Raw genomic sequence first — 27,232 nt, forward strand, 5'->3', positions numbered from 1 at the left:
TTTTTATGGTTGCCATGAAGCTGTTATAATAAATTTCCTTTTATTATCTTAGCACTGTACTAGCATATAGTAAATGCTCAATAAATAGCCCAGGGCTTGCTTTCTATGACTATTGTTATTGTACCTAATCTTTTGAATGGTAGAATGACCACGTAGCTACTACACTGAGAGTTTCTTGATAGATAAGACATACCCTTTTTAACTGTGCACCTCCTATGCTTATAACCAGGCATGAAATATAATCATCTTTTAATTAATTGAATAGAATCTTCTCTCTCTGTTTCGCTATTTAACCAAAGATACCAAAGCCAAATTCTACTGGGATGAATTGACTTTTTCAGAGTATTATTCTTAAGTGTCATTTGCATACATTGAGTTTATATATTGGAAATTTTCCCTCTGACATTTTGCTTCAATTTTCCTCACTTCCCATTAGTTCTCCATTAAAAGTTTGTCACTTGAGGGTGAGTGGTTAAGAAGGGATTTGCAAGTATCTGCATTATTTACCAAACCATAGACAGAAGACAGTTTCCAAAGCCCTGGTTTTCATTTCCCAGGCCTCCTCACAGGGCCATAGCTATGCATCCCATTTATTACAAGTTCATTGCAGCCACCTCCAGAATCACCCTTAAGGGGCTGCTAAACTTTAATTGGAATGAGGAAGTCAAGACCCTCTGCAGCTTTTTAAAGGACAAAGCAAGGTACCTTAGTGGTTCGGGGGCTTCTCCAAACTCGTGCCCCCATATTAAGAGTCTCATTCCAAAGCAAAATGTCTTGGAACAATTCTCCAGAAATACAAGCAATTTGAGTGACAAATGCAAAATTACACAATTGGGGGGAAAAGATTGTCACGCCAAAACATAGAAAGTAATGATTCATTTTAGAAAATAAAATACTCAAAGAAACATCAGGGAACTTGTTTTCGGCTGCAGTTAGCTTAATGAAATGGTTCTCTAAGTGGATGTTTATTGGAAATCTGTGTTTAGAAGGCTGGAAATAAATTCCATTTTTAAGTTATGCTTTTCCCCCCCTCCCTCTGCATTGCTGGCCCATTTTATTCAAAGCTGAACACCAGATATAAATAAGAATTCTTGAACTGCTTTTAAACTGCTGGCATCTGTTAGATTAGAAGGAAGTCTGATTTAGCAAAACTTAGAACAGTACAGAACAATTGCCAAAACGAGAGGATCTTTTATTTATGTTGTACAACAATGTTATGTAACAGACAAGTTGTTCATCTTCATCCTTTATAATGAGTATATGGGACAATATATCTCTTAACGTTTGGTCAGCTGAGAGCCCATTAGCTGGTGCTGCATTATTTAGATTGTTAAATTGATTTGAGAGGAAATTAATTATGTATGTTCAGCTTAAAAACCATCATTGCATTCAGTAAACTCTTATTATAAAGACCTCCCTCTGTTTTGTGTTTTTTTTTTTTTACTTTATTTTACTTTTTCTCTGTTTTCAGGGGAGAAGTGGTAGTTGTTTCATTGTCTTTCCTCACTTCCAGAGCCTCCAGAAACCAAACAGTTAAAAGAAAGAATGTCATAGCTGAAGGGAACTTGGCTAGATTTGTAGCTCACCATTTTTGAGGTGTTTGAGTGTGGGAAGTTATTAATGTAAGCATATCACTCAACTATAAAATGGGGATAATAGTATCTTCTTCACATATGCATTTTGTGGATTAAGATGCATATACTGCTTAGCACATTGTCTGATATAAAGCATGTACTCAATAAATGCTAACACTAAAAAAAATTATCACTACATCCTCATGAATACAAAGAGAACTCCTATAACATGAGTGCAAAGTAGTTTTGCTTTGTATTCTTTGTTCTTACAAATCTATCTGGTTTCAGTAGGGAAAGGTTTAGCTAAATGATTTTAGAGATTTAGGGACATGGTCTGTCCACTGATAAGTACATAACCAAACACAACAACAGGAGACTGGGAAGGAATGTTTAGCATAACTGTTCTGACGTTTAAGTGTACCAGTCATGGCTGGACAACAAATGCTGAATAATATGGGTAAGGAATCAAGAAAATGGAAAACTCAGGAATTATTTCTGTGGGTTTGCTCTTCTTATTTTACTAGAAGGATGGGCCTCTGTCTGGTTAAGTCTAATGAACTGGGGAGGTGGGGGTAAGAGGAAGAACCCCATTTTGCCAGTTTAGGAAACCAGTCCAGACTTGCCCAAAGGAACACAAAGAATCATCTCTACCCTTTGAGGAGTGGCATGACACTATCTCCTTCTTGGCTGTAACCTTGGAACTTGATAAAATCTTGAGTTCAGAGGAAAACTTGAGCACTGGAGGCGGTACTGCCTCCATCTATAGTCCAAGCATTAAGGGAGGAGTGAATGCTGGTCTTTCATTCATTTAGGTATTTTAGTTCAGGGATACTAGGCACATACTATTACAGCTTCCAATTATTTATTTTTACTGAAAGATCGCTGGAACTAAACTATTTTTACTGAAAGATTTACTGAAACTAAATGTTTAGAAACATTTCACTTACAAAAAGCAGTTTTTAAAATGTCCACTGGGTCAGAGTAATTGGGTTTGCAAGCTTTTTTTGAATTTATTGCTTGCCCAGTTCATCCAATGCACAAGTCAAGGCTAATTCTCCTGCTTGAGGGTATTCAGGGGATATTGGGCTGAAGAACATAGTCTGTGACTATGTTCAGTAGCAAACATATGAGAATGGATCCACTCCACAGATCTTCAGATGATTACCCAAGTCTGTGAGCATAAGGACCTCATCTTTCTCACTGCTGAATCTCCAGCTCTGAGTACAGAGATTTCAAAATAAACTTTGACTTCATGACCATAGCAAAACCAATTAGACAGCTTGAGGTTCTTTGATACAAAAACCTCTATAATAATAATAATTAATATATTAATTAACATGCCAGACATTTTTCTGCATGATTTACATCTGCTAACTCATCACTACCACAATCCAATGAGGAAGGTACTATTATTAGCACTACCTTTAGGTGGAAAGAGAAGTATAGTAAGATTAGAAATGTGTCCAACATTGTGATATTAAGAGAAGGTGGAAGTAGGCCTCAAAGCCAGGGTGTCTGCAGAGCTCACGTCATACCATCATGCTTGCTATGCTGTCCTTTGTCACCATTTGCTCAGGGCTTACTATGTGCTAGTGTGAATTGTGCTGACCACAAAACATGTTATATCACTACATCAATATGACAATTCGATAACAGATGCAATATTGGACCCATTTTATAGATAAGAAGACTAAGTCTCAGAGATGACATGCAATTTTCCCAGTCATAATAAATCAGAATAAAACTCAAACTCAGATCATTTTGCTCAGCCTACATGCGTAACCCCTCTCTTGCCATGCCTTTCAAGAAGGGATTTTTTCCCATCAGGAACTCTGTAAGTTCTATGAAACAATGAGCAATAATTTCTGACTGAAAATAAACAAGGAAAGTGGGATTAAATTAAATTTAATTAATATATACTACATTATTAGTTTCAGTAGTATAATTTAGTGATTCATCAGTTGCATTTAACCCACTCATTACTTTAAGTGCCCTCCCTATACCCATCAGGAAAGTGGGACTAGATGTCCCACATAGAGCTTTCCATTCTTATATGTGATTCTCCTGTAAGTATGTTTGAGCTACATTTTTGACGGTCTTTTTTTAAACACGCTTGATTTCAGAAAATACAGTTGACTGTTGAACAATACAGGGGGTATAATCCAATACTACTTTGGTTATAACCCAAAACTACCTTATTTATTTGTGGTTCAAATCATTCCAGTTTTGACCATTGACAGCTCTTTCAGTTGGTTCCTAGGTCTTTCTGAAATACTCCCTTTACTTTGTTTTGTTTTGTTCTTGAGCAATTTGTTAAGTTCCGGCACTACACAATGCTCTAGACTCCACTTGTCTATTTCCTGCCAGAACCTGACAATCAGGTATTTCTCCAAAATTCTTCTATTGAAGAATGGAATTAAAAACCAGTATCTGAGTGTTAGGTGCACTTGTTGTCATTGAGTGTCATTGTTTCTGGCCTTCCTCAGCTAACAGAACAAGGATACATTTGTGTATATTAAGCTATTTATATACATATAGCTAGAAATATAAAATATACACGTGTATTTTTATACATGTATATTTTTCTTACTTTTCAAAATACTCTATTTTATGTCCAGATACTTAGGATGATCTTACAGACATCTCCTTGAAATATCTCCAACCACTTAAAACCAGTTTACACATCTGTATGAACCTAAACATGAGTTTGTACTGAGATTTCCAGTTCTAAAGTGCTACCACAATGTTTTTGTTGTTGTTGTTGTTTTTATTCATTTTTTAAAATTTATTTTCAGCATAACAGTATTCATTGTTTTTGTACCACACCCAGTGCTCCATGCAATCCGTGCCCTCTCTAATACCCACCATCTGGTTCCCCCAACCTCCCACCCCCCCACCTCTTCAAACCCTTCAGATTGTTTTTCAGAGTCCATAGTCTTAACAATGTTTTTATAGCTTTTGCCCCTGTTGGTCTATAGCTTCTCACAACTATGAGAAACTTGACTTACGACACATTTGTATCCAGTGAATTAGTCAGTTCCAGGATACATGTACAGCAGTATATAAACTGTTAACATATACCCCCATGGGCAACAACTTTATCAAGTACAGACAATATTATGTGCACTTCCTTTTGCCTTTAGTCTTAAGACACCACTCTTTTACAAAATTATTTGATCAGGACCTTTCCCTACTGCTTCCTTCAGTAATGTTGTTCTACACATTTCAAATACATTTAGATCTTTTTATCATAATATTATTCATTGCATCCTGAGTTCCTCTAACCTCCTCAATGATTTCATCATTGCAGACATCAAAGCTCACTCTTTTTGCATACTGTGAAGTTCTATAGGTTACAATAATTATATACTATCATATATACATTATTACAGGATCATATAGATAGTTTTTGTCCCCTCAAAGTTTCCCTGAGCTTTACCTATTCTACCCCTTCTTCAAATTCCTGGAAATCACATATCTTTCTACCATTTCTAGAAACTTTGCCTCTTCCAAAATATCATATACATAGAATCAGACAATAGGTACTCTTTAGATGGGCTTCTGTCAATTAGCAATGTGCATTTAAGATTCACCATGCCTTTTCATAAATTGATAACTTACTCATTTTACTATTGAATAATATTCCATTGTATGGATTACTTCAGTTTATTCATTCACTGATTTAAAAACCTCTTGGTTGCTTCCAGTTTTTTGATGATCATTAATGTAATATAAACATTTGCATGCAGGTCTTTATATACACATTAATTTTGGAACCCTACGTGTAAATATCTAGGAGCACTATTTCTAAATTGTATGATAAGACAATGTCTAGCTTTCTAAGAAACTGCCAACTTGTCTTACTAAGGGGCAGTTTCATTTTGCAATCTCAGCAAGAATGAATGAGAATTCCTGTTGCTCCCTATCTTCACCAGCAATTGGTATTTTTTCCATTTTAATAGATGTGCACAGGTATCTCATCATTATTTTAATTTACATTTATAATGAATAGATAATACTGAGTATCTTTGCATATATTTGACATCTGCATATTTTCTTTGCTGAGGTATTTGTTGAAAATTTTTAACCATTTTTAATTGTGTTGTTTTATTGAGTTGTAAGAATTCTTTGTATATTTGGGATGTAAGTCATTTAGCAGATATGTATTTTGTAAAAGGTTTTCCAAATCTAGGGCTTTTGTTTTCATTCTTTTAACAATGCCTTTTACAGAGCAGAATTTAAAAGTTTTGTTATAATTCATGTTGTAGGTTGAATTATGTTCCCCCAAAAAGATGTGCCCAAGTCCTAACCCCCAGGATTTGTGTGACCCTAATTAGAAACAGAATTTCTGTGTATGTGATCAAGTTGAGAATAAGTCATACTGAATTAGGTTGGGCACCAAATCCAGTGGGTAGTGTCTCCGTAAGAGAAAGGAGACAGATCTAGACACAGAAACATAGGGGGAAAGATCACCTGATGATGGATGCAGAGATTATAATACTTCATTGACAGGCCAAAAACTCCAAGGGGTGCCAGTAGCCACCAGTGGCTAAGAAGAGGCAAGGAGGGATGCCTACCTAGAGGCTTCATAAACAATTGGCATCTGTCAACATCTTTTTGGACTTGGAGATTTGAGAAATGTGAGAAAATAAACTGCTGGTTTTTCAACCATTTGCTTTATGGTACTTTGTTATGGCAGCCCTAGGAAATAAATATAGTTGACCTTATCATTTTAGTTTCCTTCAAGGACCATTCTTTGATTTTGTATCTAAAAACTCATCACCAAACTCAAGGTCATGAAGATTTTCTCCCATGTATTATTCTGGAAGTTTTAAAGGTTTTCATTTTACATTTATGCATCTGACACATTTTGAGTTCACTTTTGTGAAAGGTGTAAAGTGTGTGACGAGGTTCAGCATTTTGCATGCTGACATCCAAGTTTTCCAGTGCCATTTGTTGCAGTGACGATCCTTTTTCAGTGAAATTGCCTTTGCACCTTTGTCAAAAACCAGTTAACTATATTTGTGTGGGTTTGAGGTATATTCTTTAATGTTTGGTTATTTTCCATATGTGATATAATCCATTAAATTCTTTCATAATTTTTTTATGTTTGCGACAGCAGATTTTATTGCTCTTCCTTTCCTCTAGATCATTCATCAAAAAGGGGAAAAAAACTTCAATTTCTCTAGGCACTACACAAAAATGGTGGTATAAATTTCTTACATCAACTGAAAATGATTCATAATCATTTCCTTATTTGTACCTCCAGGCACTGAAGAAGATAAACTCTCCTTTGGAGTCACAGATTTAGAAAAATATATATTATGAAATTTTAAATGTTGAGATGGGTGCTTTTTAGATCAGCTGTGGAGGAATTCTGCATTAGGACTAAATAAGACAAGAGAGAGATTTATTATGAAATATGAGTTCCTGCCCTACAGAGGACTCATTTTATGACTTCATAAAAATGCAATAATAACAGGACACTCCTCTTCCCCCTCCCCACACACAAACTACTGTGAGGTACACAGATGTTATAAAGCAATATCCAAAAGGCTGAGAAACTCATCTTTCTTGTTGATTACTGCATCCCCTACTCCAAACACAGTCTCACACACAGTCACAACTCAGCAAATATTTGTTGAATGACAGATGTCATAGCTTGCATAAGGTGCAAAGAAATGGGTAGCATACTGATGGACCCAGAGCTAAGTCAGTGTCACAGGTGTGTTTTAAGTGTCTCACACTTAAAAAGTTAAAAAATAATTTAAAAAAAACTACATTCACTTCCAACATTTTTAAATGAGAAAAATTCTTATAAAAATTTAGATTTTAGGGCACCACAGTCAGATAAGCATCCGATTCTTGCTTTTGACTCAGGTCTTGATCTCAGAGTCTTGAGATTAAGTTCTGTGTGAGTCTGCTTAGGACTCTCTCCCTCTCTCTGTGTCCCTACCGCCCCTGCCCCCCATGTGTGCACACACTCTAATAAATAAATAAATCTTTTTAAAAATCTAGAATTTAGTATTAGCTTGAGAAAAGTGGGAGGATTCAGCAACACTGAGTCTTTATTTCCACTGAAACTGCTGAACAGCTCTGCTCCATTTGGAAAAGGTAGGTGCTCTGTAGTTCACCATAGACCCCATCACTCCTAACTGTCCAACACATAGCCAGCTTCACACACTTACCTTATCTACCTAATTCTCATAAACAGTAAGTTTTCAACCCTTGTTTTGAGTTTCAACCCATTTGACTATACCACTATTTATAGAGATCTCTGGGGGGTGTTCCTGGGTGGCTCAGTGGGTTAAAGCCTCTGCCTTCGGCTCAGGTCATGGTCTCAGGGTCCTGGGATCGAGCCCCGCATCGGGCTCTCTGCTCAGCGGGGAGCCTGCTTCCTCCTCTCTCCCTGCCTGCCACTCTGACTACTTGTAATCTCTGTCTATCAAATAAATAAAAAAAAAAAATCTTTAAAAAAAAAAACAAATAAATTCAGGAGACGGTGGTGGGATTATGGATACTGGGGAGGGTATGTGCTATGCTAAGTGCTGTGAAATGTGTAAACCTGGCGATTCACAGACCTGTACCCCTGCGGCTAATAATACATTATATGTTTATAAAAAAATAAAAAATTTTAAAAAATTAAAATAAAAAATAAAACAAACAAATTATCTCAAAATAATTTCCATAATAAGAAAATTGTATTTGTTGAGAATTAAAGCTATGCTATGTACTCTATACTAGCTACCTGGCATGAAACGTATGTTTTATTCTTTTTAATAATCCTAGGCCATAGCTCTTTTTACTTCTTTCTATAGTGGAAAGGCAACCATCTTGCTCAAAGGCATAGCAAGTATAAAAACAGGGAAAGAAATTCACATACGAACTCATAACCATTTCACTATGATTTAAACATACACTTTGTAAACCTCTTGAGAGCTGGAAGAATTCATTCTTGGTAACCCCATGGTCATTCAAATTCATTCTTTGTATTTTAGTTTGAGTGTAGTGAAGAGACCGGAGAAATTCAAAGCAACTTTACAACTTACTAGTTCTGTGACCCTGGGACTGTCATTTAACTCCTCGTTTACTCACACGTTCAATGTTGATAGTAATACTAACCTCACTAGTTGCCGTAAGAGTTCAAAAAATGTAGAATGAATTTCTACAAAACTCTTACTACATAGTTAATGATCAATTTGTGGTCACCGTTGTTCTTAAATATAAGTCAGAAGTATATTTTAGACTTACAGAACCAAATAGGGAATCCGGTGGAAGAGATATAATTATGGACATTTTCCCCAGATTAAATGGGTTGGAAGACAGGGAGGAAAACAAGGATCATGAGGAGTGAGGAAACACTGGGCTTCAACAATCTATAAGGGTTGCAGATGGTAAGCTGACTCCAAACTCCAAATTACAGGCCCAGAGATGATAACAGGAAGCTAATAAAAGTGGAACATTGTCAAAGAACCGAAAGCCTGGTAGCTTTACACTTTTTTCTTTTTCCAAATATACCAATCAAATTCTCTAAAAGACAATCTGGCATGTGTCACCTAAGAGACAGATACCTTCCAGTTACACAATTTTCATCAAATAATTACTGAACGTATACTCTACGCCAGGCACTGGGTTAGCTGCCGAAGATTCCATAATAAGATAGAGTTCTGGACTTCTTTCCAATTGCTCATTGTCAGAGTTTAGGTGGAAGTAAGGAGGAGGGGTCAAGTAAACAGTCAATTACAATGTAATTAAATTACTTCACAGATTAAGTATAAGTGACAACTAAGCAAAGGATAGAAACAAGACCAAAGAAGATTTCTTGGACAAAATGAAATTTACAGAGGGAACAGGGACCATGGGACATGAGGCAATACCAGGCTTCACTGACCTGGTTGGAGTAAGTACAAAGTACCATGATGAAAGGCTGAGAGAGTGCCTCAGTCAGAGAAAACAGCATGTGCAAATACTTAGAGATGAGAGAGATCATGATTTGTTTGTGGGGTTTTAAGCAATTCAGAACACCTTGAGTTTAAGAAGGAAATTATAAGGGCAAGAAAAAGAGCTCAATGACTTAAGGAAGAAATAGCTCAAGAAAGTCTTTATGGACTATATTCAAAGGTTTAGAATTTATTCTCAGAGCTATGGGATCACTGAAATTTTTAAGAAATGCACACCTAAAGAAGAATGCTATGGCATCCAAATGGTAAAAGAATTAGAAGATGATAGGGAGAAAAGATCAAAGCCAAGAAAGCACCTTGGAGACACTTGCCTTAGCCCTATTGATTGAACGTACTCAGTCCCCTTTACAGTTTCTGTAGCAGTTATATATGCTGTCCAGATCCCCCTTTAAAAAAGAACTTTTTGTTCTAGCTGCTGGGGATACTCTCAGCAGACATGAATTGTTGGCTCCATCAGGAATGATCTGAGCTGCAGAGAGCTGCCTGGCCCAAGGTCAAGCCTTCCTGGTCACCCAAAGACCCATATCAAGTAACTATTTGCTATGTTAGTATGAAGGCCTGGCCATCTGTGCCCAACACCTGATAAAACTGGAGTATCATTCTAGGTCCAGAGTTCTATGTTGAGTCAACTGAGGAAATCTCTGGGTCAGCATAACAATTCAACTTTTCTCCCTGTTCAATTATGCATCCTTATCCACTGTTACAGGTTTGATCTCAAGGGCACTCCTTAAAAAAAAAAAAAAAAAAAAAAAAAATCCACTACATTTCAAGTCTAAATCTCTTTCTGGAGAACTCAACCTGTGACAGTGTCCACAATGTGCACAATTACCTAACCAGTTCTACAATTCCAATGTTAACTCTATATGGGCAACATTTTATCATTTTCATAACTGTACAACATTAAGACTTTTGTTTGACATATCGAGATTATTAACTCAACTCTGATTCAGTAGCTGCTAGAGCTTGTTACTGTTTACAAATACCACAGACTATTAAAATCATTTTGTGATTTGCCATATATAAGTAACTTGTGTAAGTAACTTGTTTACTTGAGATAAACTAATCCCAATTCATGTAGTTAGATGACAGAGCCATGAATCTCTACAGCGATGTTCTATTTCTACATTTAATGTCCTTTTTCCCTGAAGCTCTGGTAACTTAAGAGTGAAACCTTTGCTTCAAGAGACCACTAACCTGAGAGTTAGTGGGTGAGAGTTCCTGGGTGGATAAATTTTCTTTTGACAGATATGTTGAAAAGTCTGCTGTCCAAACGACAAATATGTTTTTCATTCCATGAGAGCAGAAAATATATCTGAGCTTTTCCAAATGTTGTGCTGTGAATGAGTTACTGGAAAGTTTAGATATTGATCTCCTCAGCTTCTGGATTTGTTGCCTGTCCTGGGCTGGTTGCTGTTGGCTATGAACAACCTCATCCATTTTGCCTCATGTGTCATACTGAAGTAGAAACATCTATGATACTCCAGAACACAGTACAGCAGACTAGAGTACACAAATGGAAGATGAGTATTTAGTTGAAATCTACATATACAGCCCTCCAAAAAAAATGATTTCTAAATTTCTCTGATGAAAAGCTTATTTTACAATTATTTTATTATGAAAACTCAATTCTCAAACCTAGCAATTAGGCAAAAAAAGAAAAAAAGAACATGGTAATCTAATTCACTCTCTCTAATGAGGTGAGTAGTTAAAAGTCAATGCTTCCCACTGTGTAGTGTTTCCCCAACATATTTGATCATGGAATCCTTTTTCAGTGACCCATTGGGAAACGATGGCTGAAGTGAAGTCTGTTTTGCTCCAAATAAAAGAGAACTAAAAGAAGTTGTTTGTTGATGTGATGGTCTGAGTGTGATAGAGTACAAAACAGGAAAAAAAATAATGCATGTCACATAGAAATAAATGACTGAATCACTCTTCGATAGAATTTTAAAGCTGAATGAATTTTATAGATATCGTAAGATATAAGCACATATTTTTCCAAAGTGAAAGCTGAGATTTTAGAATGAAAACAAACACTTGTTTGTGTTAACATGGCAAATTAGTGCAAGAACTAACCACATTTAATTGTTAAATGAATGAATTAATCAATGAGAAAATAATGCCATTTTGAGAACTATGTTTTTTTCAAGAAAAGGAGAATGAGGTAATTTATGAGACTTTGAAAAAATTAACTAGGAACCATAATTGCTTACAGTAAGAAAGGCATCGGACAAGAAAAAGTTTTAGTAAAAAGCTGTTAAGGAGATTTCTAGAAACAGAAAGAATATCACTCATTAAGGAGTGAATTCCATGAGGCCAGAATCCCAATGACAGCAGAGAGGATCGTCCTTTAAAAAATACATATGGTACAGTATACATTTTAATGTTATATATTTCACTATGTTACATATTTAGTAGGTTTGTATTATTATTGCTTTAATATATTTACATTATCAAATATATATTTTACTTATTTCAAATTACAAATTTGAAAGAATGCTATGTGCAGTAATATAAAAACACAATAAAACATGTACTGTAATTAAATCTTAAATTTTGCCATATTTGTAGTAACCATCTGAGTATTCCTCAACCAGACACATATAATGTAAATATTTTCTGCCAATTTGTTTTTTTTATATTATTATTTTTTTATTTCTTTTCAGCGTAACAGTATTCATTGTTTTTGCACCACACCCAGTGCTCCATGCAATATGTGCCCTCCCCAATACCCACCACCTAGTTTCCCCCAACCTCCCACCCCCCTGCCCCTTCAAAACCCTCAGGTTGTTTTTCAGAGTCCATAGTCTCTCATGGTTCACCTCCCCTTCCAATTTCCCTCAGCTCCCTTCTCCTCTCCATCGCCAATTTGGTTTTGCTTCTTCATTTTCTTTATGATGTCCTTTGAAGAGTTAAAATTCTAAATTTTGATTAAACTAAATTTATGGATCTTTCTTTTATGTTTCATGCTTTCAAGTCCTCTCTAAAAGATTCTCTTCTATGCTTAATTCTAGATGCAACATACTTTCAATTGTTGTGTTTATATGTATGATCCATATCAAGTTAATTTTGTCTGGTGTGAGGTAGGAGTCAAGATGATTTAATTGCCATTTGTAGAAAAATGAGGTCTTCTCCCCCATTAAATTTCACTGACATCTTTGTCAAAATTAATTGCCTATATATGTTAGGATCACTTTCTAGATCCTATTCTTGCACTAAGAACATGAATATCCATACACCAAAACCATACTATTTGGGTTATTCTAGCTTTAGAATACATCTTGAAAGCAGGTAACCTTAATTGCTTAAGTTTGTTCTTTTTTTCTTAGGTATTTTTTTCCAAGTTAATCTAGGTTGTTTGCATTTTCAAATAATTTTGAGATCAGGTTGTCAATTTCCACCAAAAAATAAGATGCAAATTTTTATTGTGACTGCACTGGTTTAATAGATCAACTTGAAGACAATCTATGTCTTAAAAAATTTAGATTTTTCCAATCTTCACCTTCATTCATGTAGGTATTCTTTTAATAATTTTTCACTTAAATTTCACCTTTCTGGATATCCAGATTATGAGCCTTGCTCTTCTTTCCCTGCATCTGTCTGCTATGTAGTTTAACATCCTTTTATTTTTGACCTTTCTGAATATCTTCATTTTAAGAGTACCTTTCAATATACATACAGGATTGGAATTTGTATTGTTATCCCATATGATTTTTTAAATTCTAATGCATGAGTTATACCCATTTACCTTTATTAATATATGTTTGGTCTCAATCTGTCTTTTAAAAATACTGTATCAACATATAGAAGCTATCAATACAATTAGCTTTTGAATCTATGTTCCATTTCATTCAGTCTCTCAGTTTCACTCTCGGAAGCATGATTACCTTTGCTCTAATAATACCCTTTATACTGCTATCTTCATAAAATACCATTACTGCCCCCCCCTGTGGAGGGGGCTTCTTGTCTACTGTTACACTGAAATTATTTAACTCCCATACCTCTCCCACAGGATCTGATTTGAATAGATAATAACTAAGAAACCAGTTGAAAACTATAAAGCTACCAAAATCATCACACTTTTCATCTACCTTCCCATTCCCCTCCAACTTTTGATCGTTATATTCTATCTACATCATCAGAACATACTGCTCTAGAGAAAATTCAGCCCTAGAGATAAATATATATTTAGTGCTCACCACCAGACTATAGTGAGTTATCAAGGACTGTTAACTCTATACCATAACTTGATTTTTTTTTTGTTAACATTATATCATGATTATTTTTCCTACTTATCAATCATTCCAAGATGTCATTTTTATGACTGAGCTGTGTAGAATTATTAGTATTTTCCATAATTTATTTCTGTGATCCTACATTACTGAACCCTTGGATTTGAGGTCATGTCATACATCCACACCCCTGGCACATGGTAAATAGTAGGAGATGATGGAAATGGCAGTATAGCAACTATAAATCTTGACTCTGCCACTTACTAGCTATATAACTGTGGGCAAATTAACACAGCTCCATGAACCTTTGTATCCTCATTTGTAATGGGGTCTAGAAATGTTTCAAAGACTATCATGTGCATTAAATAACTATACATAAGCAATACAAAAACCAGGTAGCTAGTACTATTTTGAATTAGTAAGAAATGTTAAAAGAAGACGAAGCACAAATGGATACAAGCGTCAATGACTAAAAATCTATAAAAGTATATTTTCCTAAATATACCTAAGAACTATGTGAATATGTGAATAACTCTGTATCCACAGATCCCTCCTTTCATAGTAGAGGCCCCAAAGGCCAAGAGGTTGCTAATGACACCTAATCAATTAATTAGTTACTTCTTGAAGCTGATCACTGGCTTGTTCTTGTTTATTCACTTGAGCCTAGTATAAATCCACTGTTGGAATCTTGGGCTTCAACACAAAGAGGACCTAGACATTTTGTGAACATTTTGTGAACACAGTACAAATGCCCTTCCCCCATCCGACTTTTTAAGCTCTAGCATCACAGGCAACACCGGGAATATCTCAGTCTCGGAATAACAAAGTTATGGATTTACACCGCAGTGCTGTCACTAACTAGTAATGTTAGGAGAGTGACTTTACCTTCCTGAGCTTCAGAACTGGACAACAGTAATATAAATCCTTATAATGTCGGAATTAACTAATGCTGGTAAGGCATCCCAAAGTGTGGGAGATAAATACAGTATTAGCAACATTTTTGTTTAGAGGCAGTGCCTGAGGGTTGTTTCTGATACTTACCTAACAGAAAGGGTGAAATCAAAACGAGCCACTTTGGTTAACCACGTAACTCTGATGTAACACAAACAGAAATATGGATGCTTGAATTGTGTGACTTACCTCATTTAATGTCATCAGCCAGAACATCCAAAATCTTCCATTACTTTTATATTATCAAATAACTAGAAAGTAAGCACATTTCAGTTCTTAGAGTGAATTCATGGTCCCCCGAGATCACATCTGCAGACCCTGGACTGGGAATCACAGGTTTACTTTTTCTTGTCTCCCCAGCAACAGGAGAACTGTGACAGCTACAACTGGGCAGCCATCTGTGAGCTTGATGGAAAGCACTGTGTGGTCTGGTATGTCTTTATACAGAGACATTAATTAGTAGAATTCACTCTGGGTTCACCAACACTTAATTAGCTAGATTAAATGAATTTCTACTGATTATAAAAAGTATGACAGCACCAAGTTGAAGGGACGACTTTCGTGTTATAATTACAAAGGCTCCATTTCATGATGACGGTTATCTGCTAAAACCCCAAAGAGGTATTCAGGGACAAGTGAGTCCGCTAGAAACGACCAGCACTGTTGTATGTCTTTTTATTACTTCCTTAACACTCAGGATGCTTCTGTGGGGGCTACATAATTATGCTCACTGACAATCATCAGGGTGTGATGGAATTGGAGCCACGGATACGCTGCTTCATTTTCATCTTCCTAATTTGGCTTCTATTTGGAAATACGCAAGTGAACGGACATTTTGTTCTAAAAACAGGGATGTTAATGTTTTTTTCTGATTGAGAAAATAAAGCACACTACTTGTAGGAAATTGGTAAAATAAAGCAAAAAGAACAAAAGAAATAAAAATAGCGCATGATGGCCAACATGTATTGAGTACTTCTTACATGTCAAGCACTTTACACATGAGCTCTTAAGGCATGTCAAGCATCCTGTTTTATTTTCAACATTTTATGTATCAAATTCTCATAACACTGCTATGAAAGTATTATTAATATTCACCTTGTATAGTTAAGAAATTAAAACTATGAAAAGTAAATGACTTGTCCAAAATCACACAAAAAAATTACTCACAACCTCAATTTCCAGAGACAAGCACTCTTTGTATTTTAATAGTTTTTCCCTGTATGCATATAGCTTGTTTGCTTCATGACTATGCTAGACGAGTTAAATACTTTATTTCCGTCCATCTTTATGGCAAAATTTTGAAATGAGATCAATAATTCCTGTTACAGAGAGAACAAAACTGATACTCAGTTTATTTTGCTCAAAGTAATACAAGTATTAAGTACCAGAGCCCAGAGCCATTTAAACCACGTAACTCTAACTCCAAAACATATAGCCTTTCCAATATACAGCACTGCTCTAAAGTTACCTCAGCATTGAGATTAAGCCTTATACTTCCAAACACCAAGTCTATGCTCTGTTCACTAAGTCTCTCCCACTTGAAGATTCATGTTCTGTGGGGTCAGACTAGGTCTGCCATTATGGGACACATTTCTCCCTCCATAGTACAGAAAAGGAGAAAATTATTAGGATGAAATTCTAGAATTTTGTTAACAAGTTGTTTATTTAATATTACTCATTTCATTCGCATTGAAAGAAATCACCTTTAGCACTCTCATTCACCACTGCATATTACTTGGATAGCCCATTTTAGAAAAAAATTTAAGAGTGCTTTAAGAGCCTTAAGAATCTTTTAATTTTCCGTAAAGTTACATGCTACATAGTTTTTCACAGCTTAAGTCATAAGCTGTATATATGCTTTAATTTGCTTTTTAAATTCATTTTATAGTGACTTTATGAGTATTTCTGTCACTTGGGAAGTTTTGTAAGCAAAACTTTCAATGCATTAAAATTATATAATATAGTACAACACTTGACATAGTAGAGGCATAATAGAGATTCAGAAAGCATCTGTTGAGTGAATAAATGAATATGGAACTAGTAATCATTAATTCCACTTCTATTGAGAACACATAGGATTTTCCTAACTTGTAACTATGATAAACAACACTGTCATGAATGATGGCAGATTGAATACATACAACTATTTCTACTATGTTCGGAAACTTTACTGAAAATGATAGTAAAGGGGTTTTTACAACATAGACATAGACCCAAAGGATAAAGAGAATAATATAAGAGGTGGTAGGAACAAACTTTTGAAAGTTGGAAAGCAAAAGAATGAGTAGCGACTGAATTAATGGATATGCAAATGTGAAATAAGCTGACAGTAGGAAAAATGGAAAAGCAAATTAATCGACAGTGTAGACTCCACCAAAGATTCAGAAAATCGAGGCACCACATACCTCTGCAAGTAGAGGGGAAGATGCTGCTACGGATACAATGATCAGTTCAAAGATCCAACTTTCTGTTTCCAGACAACTGCACTTTCCACCCTAACGAAAGATTGTATAGTAGTACTTTGGAGGGGGACAACCAAGGAGTTTTTAGACGAGGGGCTATCAGGCACATCTAAGGGAGATGTACAATAATGAACACATAATTAGCCACTTGCTGAGAATTCACGTGTAACTACTATTCAGCAGAATAGTCCAGTACTGGGAAAGAGGGAAGGAACCTGTGGACTCAGTCTCTTCCCTGGTCTTTCATTGGTCAAGGTAAGAGAGGCCCCTGGCCTTGAGTGCTATTTTTTGTTAAAGGGCTCGCCAAGCATAAGGACTCACACACACAAAAACAATTTATTATAAAACACATGGGCACCTCTGTCACTCATCCCTGGCACGGAGCAACCCTGGACCCCTAGTAGTTGCTCTAGTAGGTAACACTACACAGACCCCAGGGAAATACTTTCCTGCCTCTCTTGCCCTGTATATCAGCCTTATGCAGAAGCCCATGGTGGGCCACTGCTGATGCAAAGATGGATACAATACAGAGTATGACATGATGTGACCAGTGGACACCCTTAGGTCAGAGAATGTAAGGAACCATTCTTTTCAGACAGTTAGGGTGGAATGGACACTTGCATGACAAAGTATTGTTTCCTGGACATGCTAAGCATCCATGTTCATTGGTAGCTATTCAACATTCTTAAGTACCCCAAAGTTAATGCAGTACTTCTAAAGAGCAGCACATGATAGTTAAAAGAGATTTTGCTGTAGTGATCAGTATTACTTTCAATTTGTGCAAACTATATGTAGAGCTGAATATAACAGATATGAAATATGTAGCTGATTGTTTACATTGGCAACTAGATAAAGTATGAACCCTCCCATTGAAAATAGTTACCCTCAGTTTACAGAAGAGAGAGGGGTGGAGGGATGGGGTATCCGGGTGATGGGTATTAAGAAGGGCACATGTTGTGATGAGCACTGGGTGTTATATGCAACTAATGAATCATTGAACACTACATCAAAAACTAATGATGTACTATACGTGGGCTAATTGAGCATGATATTAATAATAATAAAATAAAATTAAAAATTTTAATCAATTTTTAACTAAGTATTTTAAGACTTAAGTAAATTTATTTGATATCAATTTGTATTTTGCTTTTAACAGAAAAATACAAATTTACATTATTTGTTTCAAAGAAAACAAGTTTTTTTTTTACTTTATTTTTTTCAGTACTCCAAGATTTATTGTTTATGCATCACACCCAGTACTCCATGCAATACGTGCCCTCTTTAATACCCACCACCAGGCTCACCCAAACCCCTACCACCTTCCCCTCCAAAACCCTCAGTTTGTTTCTCAGAGTCCACAGTCTCTCATGGTTCATCTCCCCTTCCGATTTCCCCCAACTCACTTCTCTTCTTCTCCCAATGTCCTCCATGTTATTCCTTATGCTCCACAAGTAAGTGAAACCATATAATTGACTCTCTCTGCTTGACTTATCAAAGAAAACAAGTTTTTGAAGACAACTGAAAAATAATTTTACATTTCATTTACTTTTCGATAAAATACATTGAAGTTGTATACAATTATGTATATCTTATTTTTTACGCTTTTAAAGCACTAGAATCTGTTCAACCCAACTTATATGACAATCTTGATTACAGTAATTAGGTTTTACTGAAATAAGGTGAAAATAAGAATTCATAAATTATGTATATATCATGACTTTTAATACTCCACTAAACATCACTAGTCCTTCAAAAAATACCAAGGTATGTGTCATGGTTCTTATACTCAGCATTTTGATAATTTATCAGTGTTAATTCACATAAGTAATTAGCTTGGCTCATTTTTTTTCAATCTTGTCATCACAAACATGCCAATAAAGGGTGGAGACTTATTTTTTCCAGTTTTATTGAGATATAACTGACATATATCACTGTGTGAGTGTAAGTTTAAGGTACACAGCAAATGGTTTGACCTATAGATACAGTGAAATGATTGCTGCTCTAAGTTTAGTTTCCATACATCATCTTACTTAGAAACAAGAAAAAGAAAAACAATTATTTTCCTTGTGATAAGAACTCTTAAGAGTTATAGGCATTATGTAGTACATTACATACCTAGCACTTATTTATCTTATAACTGCAAGTTTGTACCTTTTGCCCACCTTCCTCCAATTCTCTTTCCTCATCTCCCACCACAAACCTGATCTGAATTTGTTTTTGTTTTTTTAGAGTCTATATGTGAGATCATACAGTATTTGTCTTTGTTTTATTTCACTTAGCATGATGTCCTCGAGTTCCATCCATGTTGTAAGAAATGATAGGACTTCCTCATTTTTAGTGGCTGAATAATATTCCATTGTGTACATAGATATCACAACATCTTTGTTCATTCATCCATGGATGGGCCCTTAACTTGTTTTTGTGTCTCAAATGCTATAAATAATGCTACTATGAACATGAGGGTACATATATGTTTGAGTTGTTGTTTTCATTTTCTTTACATGTATACCCAGAAGCGGAATTACTGGATCATATGATAGTTTTACATTCAATTTTTTGAGGATCTTCCATACTGTTTTTCATTGTATCCATACCAGTTTACAATTCTACTGAGAGAATATGAGGGTTCCCTTTCTCCATATCTTAGCCAAAGTTTATTATCTCTTATCTTTTTGATCACGGCCATTCTAAAAGGCATGAGGAGATATCTCATGGTGTTTTTGATTTGCATTTTACTGATGACTAGTGATGTTAAATACTTTTTTAATGTTCCTATTGGCCATTCATATATCATTTATCTTTTGGGGGAAAAATCATATTTAGTACATTTTAATTGGATTATTTATTGTTATGGTGTTAAGTTGTATGACTTCTTTACATATTTTGGTTTTAACAATGTTATCCGATATGGGGTTTGTGAACATTTTTTTAATTCCCATTCCATAGGTTTCCATAGGTTGTCTTTTCACCTTGTTGATGGTTTGTCAGGCAGAAGCCTGACAGTATCATGTAATCCCACTTGCTTTTTATTTTGTTTCTTGTGCCTTAAGGTGTCATATCCAAAAAATCATTTCCAAACCGACATCAACAAGTTTCATGGTTTCAGGTCTTACATTTAAATCTTTAATCCATTTCAAGTGAATTTTTGTGAGTGGGGTAAAATAGATGTGCTATAACTTATCTTCATTTTACAACTGATTAATCTGCTATCTAACTTTTACATATTTGGACATATGGTTTTAGTAGACTTCCTAAGCCCTGCAGCTGTTAACAGTGGACCTGGTCAAAAATTGACACAGAGAGCATCAAGTTTCCTTTATCTCTGTTATTTATCTTTTAGTGCTTAGTCCTTCCAGGCTGCTGCAGGAATATCCAGATCTTATGGCCTAAGGCATGATGCCTGACCTCAGACTGAAGCTGTGTGGGAAGCTATAGCCTCCTAGGTATGGTTGAGACAGCCCTGGGTGCTGGAGCCTCCAGACCTCCCTCTGCAGCAGGTACAATGGAAGCCAGGCCAAAGCCCAGGCCTCAGCCTGAAAGAAGCACACATAGCTGGTGGCCTGTCTCTCTTTGGCCAGGGGGATGGACCCAAGTGAATTTTAGAAGATATTTACACTGAGTCTAATATATTTAGTAAAGATGCTCTGCGACTCAGGGCAAAATGGAGAATACCACTGTGATCTCACCACTAACATGTCAAACCTGCCCCACTCCACCTAGTCTAGAAGCCCATGAAATGGCTATCTAGTCCTCTTTGTATGACATGCCTCATCAATTGACTTCCACCCACACCCACCACAAGGGCACATTAGCTCAATTTGGAAGATGGTAATTTGAGGATGAGTCCACAGGTCATTTCAGTTCAGGGTGGAGCACTCTGGTCAAGATGAGAGATGATCTGATGGTTGTACCCAACAATAATAGCCCATGTGTCCTTAGCAAAGAACCTGAATTCTAAGACCAAAACCATCAGAATGAGCAGGACCATCAGGGCAAGAAGTGGGGGAGATTTGCTCGGATCCCTCTTGCTTTTGGCATTTCTTTCCCCAAAACTGTGAGGAAGAACTTTGACCAGAGCATCTATGCATGTTCCTTTATCAGGCCTCCTGGCTGCAGTGGTCTGAGGTCCATACCCTAAAGACTGTGTGTTTAACACATAATTTCCCTTAATTGTTCCTTGCTCTAGCATTCTGTGTGTGTTCAGTCTAATTAAAGTAAGAGGTGCAGCACAGTGACAGACGGGTCTTTTAAAGGGAAAAGGCAATAATAAACTCTCATAAAAGCCACCAGTAACTAACTAGTCTACCAAAGAGGCAGGAGCCATTATCAGACTGAGAGAGGGCACCCACTGCCTCAAGATGACTGATGGCCCCCTACCTATCTTAGCCATTATTCTTAGAGACAAGCGTAGAACCCGAATGCCCAGCAGTTCTAGGATATGTACATATATATCCTGTCTGTATGGATGGGTCCATGATTTAGTGCTAACAAACATATCTCTAGGAGGAAAATAGATGTACTAATCAACAAAGATTTAAGCTGTGGAAAGAATCATCAATCTCCCCTGCTGTAATGGTCACTTTGCCTTCTTTTTTGTAACGTCAAATTTTTAAAAAGATTTTTTTATTGCTTACTTCTCAGTTTTCACACATTATAATTCCAAGTTGAATTTCTTCTAACTATATACAGGGTACCGCAATCACACTGATTCAAGAGTGTTCTTACAAGTTAATCCTAATGATTCTGTCACTATGGAGATCTATGTATCTGCTTATCTATGTAGAAAAATAAACAAATAGTAGGTAGGTAGGTAGACACAGATAGAAAGGATAGCTATGTGGATACAAATATTCTTAATTAAGGAGTTGAAAGGTACTCCTTTATCTAAGACCATGTATTTTTTTCAGTCAACATTTATTGAGCATTAATAGTTTCAGGACTCCTAGTTGAGACTTAACACATAGTGCGCTCTGAAATAAATCTTCCATAGGGAATTAGAAAACGGATGGCAACTAAGGAGTCAACCAGGATGCCAATACTTTCTGAAAGGCACCTGTCATTTTTATAAACCTGCTCTCACAAAGCCATGTTATTTTGATGTCATTGATTATTTTTCTTTATATAAATTAAGGGGCAGAAAAGATATTTCTTGGGCCCAACTCCATCCCTGACTCCACTTAGAAGATGGAACGGGGCTCAGAAATGTCTCAAGCTGCAGGGATGAATTAAAAGTCTGAGCTCCCTTTTGTATATAAAACAGGATCATAAGAAATTGTTCTTATATTTAGACATATTAAAATATCCCTACCTCAAAGTGCTCATGTTGATAATCAAGCTTAATCAGCTTCATTAAAATGTAGTATTTGATGCCTACAGGCTTTATCTCTTCTATGCATTTATAAGCAAACATTGAGAAAATACTGTAAGAATTAATACACACAAGGAATATTAGCTGAGATGGGTATTCCTGAAGCTCAGAAGAGAAAGGGCATTACTGCAGAACAGAGTATTCCAAGCAGAGTTTATGGGAAGGTGACACCCAAACTAGATCTGAAGGATGAACAAGAGAAATGACATGGGAAAAGGCACAGGGGCTTGTGTGATGTACCAGACTGAAGCATCATGTTGGGGAAGAGCCTGTTAAGGACAGAAAAAAAAAGTGCAAAATTGTAGCAGAAAATTTACAGAAGAATTAGAACTTTGCCCTGCTGACAGAAGGGAGCCCCTACAACTTTGGGAGTTAGATGTGTGCTGACAATGATATGAGATGGACCTAATAAAATAAGCAAGAATTATCTTTGAACTGGTTCTATGCTCACTAGTAACAGTAGCTAATATTGATTGAATTAACAGGCCAAGTATTCTGCTCAGTCTTCCTTTCTCACTTAAGCTTTACAACTACACTATGATTTCCACATTTTATAGCTTAGGGAACCAAAAAAAAAAAAAAAAAGACTGAGTAATTTGCCCAAATTACACAAGAGGTTGGAGTAAGCATGTGACCCCAAGAAGTGTGACTCCAATGACCATGCTCTTAAGCACAAAGCCATCTTGCCCCTTCCAACAGCCTTGTTGAAAAATGACTACTCTTGTAGCTTCCCTACAGGAAAAGGTGAGGCTGGCCAGCCCACTGGAGGACTATCATTTTGACAATGGTATTGTACTACATGGCTTCCCATAACCCCAAATCACAGGATAGACAAATAGTTCAGATAACAGCTCAACCTCTTACTACTTACGTGACCTTGAATAAGTTCCTCAGTCTCACACATAAAGCATTGAGAAGAGTGCCTGACACGCAACATTTAATAGGTGTTTGTAAATGTCATTATTTCTTTGGGGGCAATTTAATGAAGTAGAAATCCAGTTTTAAATGGGTTCCTATGCAGTTTGGGTAAAGGACAGGAATGTGATGACATTGTATATTCTATTCTGCTTGACATCTGTATTTTTCCTTATAATATCAACCTCTTGGTTTGGAGGTATAACAATAATCCACCTTACAAATCCACCTGTGTCAACCTCACAAAGAAAATGAAAATTTTAGAGGCCTTTTGGTGTGGCCAGACACCGATACCCAAGTGACAATCACCACGTGCGATTCCATGGACCTGTTTGAAACTGTGAAATGATCATGATTTACATTAATGGAGCAATGAATGCTGAAATACAGAGGTGATATATATTCTGTAAAATTTAACTCAAAGTACCTTTTTGTTCTTGACACTTGGCCATCTTTCCTTCTGTTCCCTCTAGCTCCATCAATTAGATTTCTTGACCCCACCCAAAGGCTGCATGCATCTCAATTTTTTATGACACATATTTCCTTATTTATCCCTGTCTCCTAGGTGGTTTCTAATAGTAGTTACTTCAAAATACATCTTCATAAATTTTTTATCACTGTCCATGACTACCCAGTACCTTTTCCTCCGTATTAACTAAGAAAAGAGGAAGGTGAAATCTCCTTTCCTCTCCCTGTCTCTTTTCCCCAAACTCTCTCCACATAAATGTTCTAATCCTCCTTTGAACACTTTTCTATTACAAGCCTAAATATTCCAGCTCTGATCTCCATGCCAACCCTCCCTACCTCACTGCCGGCAGTCTCTCAGTTAAGTTCTAACCTCTTCCTCTCAATTTCATTCATCTGTGATTGGGAACAACTCAGATGATTAAGTCAAGATGGGCTAGATCTATGAGGCATTAACAAATTAACTCTGAAGTCTCAGTGGCTTTTAGAAAAAAGAGTTTATTTCTCCTTCACTGTAAGTCCAGAGAATGTTGGCAGGGGCTCTGCTTCCCATGGTCTCTCGGACAGGCTAAAAGAACCTCCAGCATTTTATAGTGCCACAGTCTCACACATGGTTTCAGGAGTTGGCCAGGGTCAGGGAAGAGAGGAGCTAGAATGTTGCCAGGGCTGCTTCACAGCATGCCAGTGCAGTAGCACAGCCTCCTACACATCCATCCATCCCACACTAGAGGGGCTTATGTTTGGTTTAATGCTCAACCATTGCTGTCTTGGAATTCATCATTTTTTAACAAAAGGCGTGACATTTTCATTTCACACTGGGCCCCCCAAACTATGTAGTCAAACCTGAGGGTTTCATCAGAACTCTTATGGCCATTCCTTCCATCTTTTGATCACCATCGCCGCTATCAAGACCAAGCGCACCATCCAGTTTGTGGACTGTTGTCCCACAGGTTTCAAGGTTGGCATTAACTACCAGCCCCCCACAGTGGTGCTCGGGGGCGACCTGGCCAAGGTGCAGCGGGCCGTGTGCATGCTGAACAACACCACAGCCATTGCCGAGGCCTGGGCCCACCTCGACCACAAGTTTGACCTGATGTACGCCAAACAGGCCTTTGTGCACTGGTACGTGGGCGAGGGCATGGAGAAAGGAGAGTTCTCAGAGGCTCGAGAGGACCTGGCTGCCCTGGAGAAGGATTATGAAGAAGTGGGAACAGAGTCTATAAATGGAGAAGATGAAAGTGAGGAGTAGCCAGTAGCCAGTACTCAAGCTGTGCATGGCCTTGATTTTTGCAAAGGTGGCTGGCAAATGTGGTTTTTATACACTGGCTTCTGATTAAACCCATGGTATTTTCCCTACCACATGAATTTCCCTAAGCAAAACCCATATTCCACAGAAAGCTACTATGTTCTAAATCATAGAGCCTGATAAAGGAACCATGTCATACTTCATGCAGCCCAACATGTTGAGTGACTCCTGTAAATCCAGGTGCTAGATGACATGGAATAACACAGAAATATATGAAGTGCTTGTTTTTTGGAACCTCATATTCTACAGTAGTCTTTCAACTCTTTTTGTACATGTAAATCTTCTGAATAAAATGGAAATTCTGACTTGATAGGTTTGAGAAAGGGCCAATGACTGAATTTTTGACAAGCTCTCAAGTAATTCCAGTGTTACCAGCCTGTAGAACTGCACTTCAGAAGAATGAAACTGGACCATTCTCTTACACCACACACAAAGATAAACTCAAAATGGATGAAAGACCTCAACGTGAGGCAGGAATCCATCAAAATCCTAGAGGAGAACATAGGCATTAACCTTTGTGACATCAGCTGCAACAACTTCTTTCAAGATACGTCTCCAAAGGCAAGGGAAGAAAAAGCGAAAATGAACTTTTGGAACTTCATCAAGATAAAAAGCTTCTGTACAACAAAGCAAAAAGTCAACAAAACAAAGAGGAAACTCACAGAGTGGGAGAAGATATTTGCAAATGACACTACAGACAATGGGCTGGTATCCAAGATCTATAAAGAACTTCTCAAACTCAACACCCAAAAAACAAATAATCAAACCAAAAAACTGGGCAGAAGACATGAAAAGAGAGACACTTCTCCAAAGAAGACATATGAATGGCTAACATACACATTGAAAAAAAAAATGTCCAGCATCATTAGCCATCAGGAAAACTCAAACCAAAACCACATTGAGATACCACCTTACACCAGTTAAAATGGCAAAAACTGACAAGGCAAGAAACAACAACTGTTGGAGAGGATGTGGAGAAAGGGGAACCCTCTTAGACTATTGGTGGGAATGTAAGTTGGTACAGCCACTTTGGAAAACAGTATGGAGTTTCCTCAAAAAGTTAAAAATAGAGCTTATTCTATTGCCTGGCAATTACACTACTGGGTATTTACCCCAAAGATATAGATATAGTGAAAAGAAGGGGCACATGCACCCCAATGTTCACAGCAACATTGTCCACAATAGCCAAACTGTGGAAGGAGCTGAGATGCCCTTCAACAGATGAATGGATAAAGAAGATGTGGTCCATATATACAATGGAATATTACTCAGCCATCAGAAAGGATGAATACCCAACGTTTGCATTGACATGGATGGAACTGGAGGGGATTATGCTGAGTAAAATAGGTCAAGCAGAGAAAGACAATTATCATATGGTTTCACTTATATATGGAACATAAGGAATACCATAGAGGACATTAGAAGAAAGAAGGGAAAAATAAGGGGGGGGGGGATCAGAGTGGGAGATGAACCATGAGAGACAATGGACACCGGGAAACAAACTGAGGGTTGCAGGGTGGCGGCGGGGAAGGGGGGGATGGATTCACCTGGTGATGGGTACTAAGGAGGGCACATATTTCAATGAGCAGTGGCTATTACATGCAAGCAATGAATCATGGGGCACTGCATCAAAAACTAATGAAGTAGTGTGTGGTGACTAACATAATCAAAACAACAACAACAAAAAAACAACCATACTTCAAGTCACAAGGTTCTAGGTAATACCATAAAATAAGAAATTAATGCAACATGTAATTGAAAGCATTTCTGTTAAATACTCATCCAATAAACAAAAAAAAGTTTGTTTTGATTATAAAAAATGTCGTATGAAGTTTTTTTCTGTTAGAGGTGTTTATCTTTCAGCAAATTTGTTTTCTTTGCATTTCCAGTATGCTTGCGCTGTTAATTTGAGAGAGGAACAAAGGGCTCTTCTTATTTGCAGGTTTATTCTTGGTCTGCTTCCATAATTTTAGTGTCAGAGAAGCGTGATTAACACTCCAT

General features: G+C 36.8%; 1 protein-coding gene across 1 annotated transcript; it reads left to right on the forward strand.

Annotated features, from left to right (window-relative positions):
* The first annotated feature begins 22,634 nt into the window (after positions 1-22,634).
* On the forward strand, positions 22,635-25,174 carry LOC111156896 (tubulin alpha chain-like). The gene is made up of 2 exons (XM_022518032.1): positions 22,635-22,709; positions 24,785-25,174. Exons 1-2 carry the CDS (start codon positions 22,635-22,637, stop codon positions 25,172-25,174), a joined length of 465 nt encoding a protein of 154 aa, XP_022373740.1.
* The last annotated feature ends 2,058 nt before the right edge of the window (positions 25,175-27,232 follow it).

Source organism: Enhydra lutris, unplaced genomic scaffold (genome assembly GCF_002288905.1).
Source record: "Enhydra lutris kenyoni isolate GAN:26980312 unplaced genomic scaffold, ASM228890v2 scaffoldscaffold50, whole genome shotgun sequence".
NCBI classification, from domain to species: Eukaryota; Metazoa; Chordata; class Mammalia; order Carnivora; family Mustelidae; genus Enhydra; species Enhydra lutris.

Excerpts from the sequence above, each read along its gene's own strand:
- LOC111156896 (XM_022518032.1), top strand. The coding sequence starts at position 22,635 with ATGGGTATTCCTGAAGCTCAGAAGAGAAAGGGCATTACTGCAGAACAG. Across the intron at positions 22,710-24,784 it reads CAAGCAGAGTTTATGGGAAG|AACTCTTATGGCCATTCCTT; the intron begins GTGACACCCAAA and ends GGGTTTCATCAG.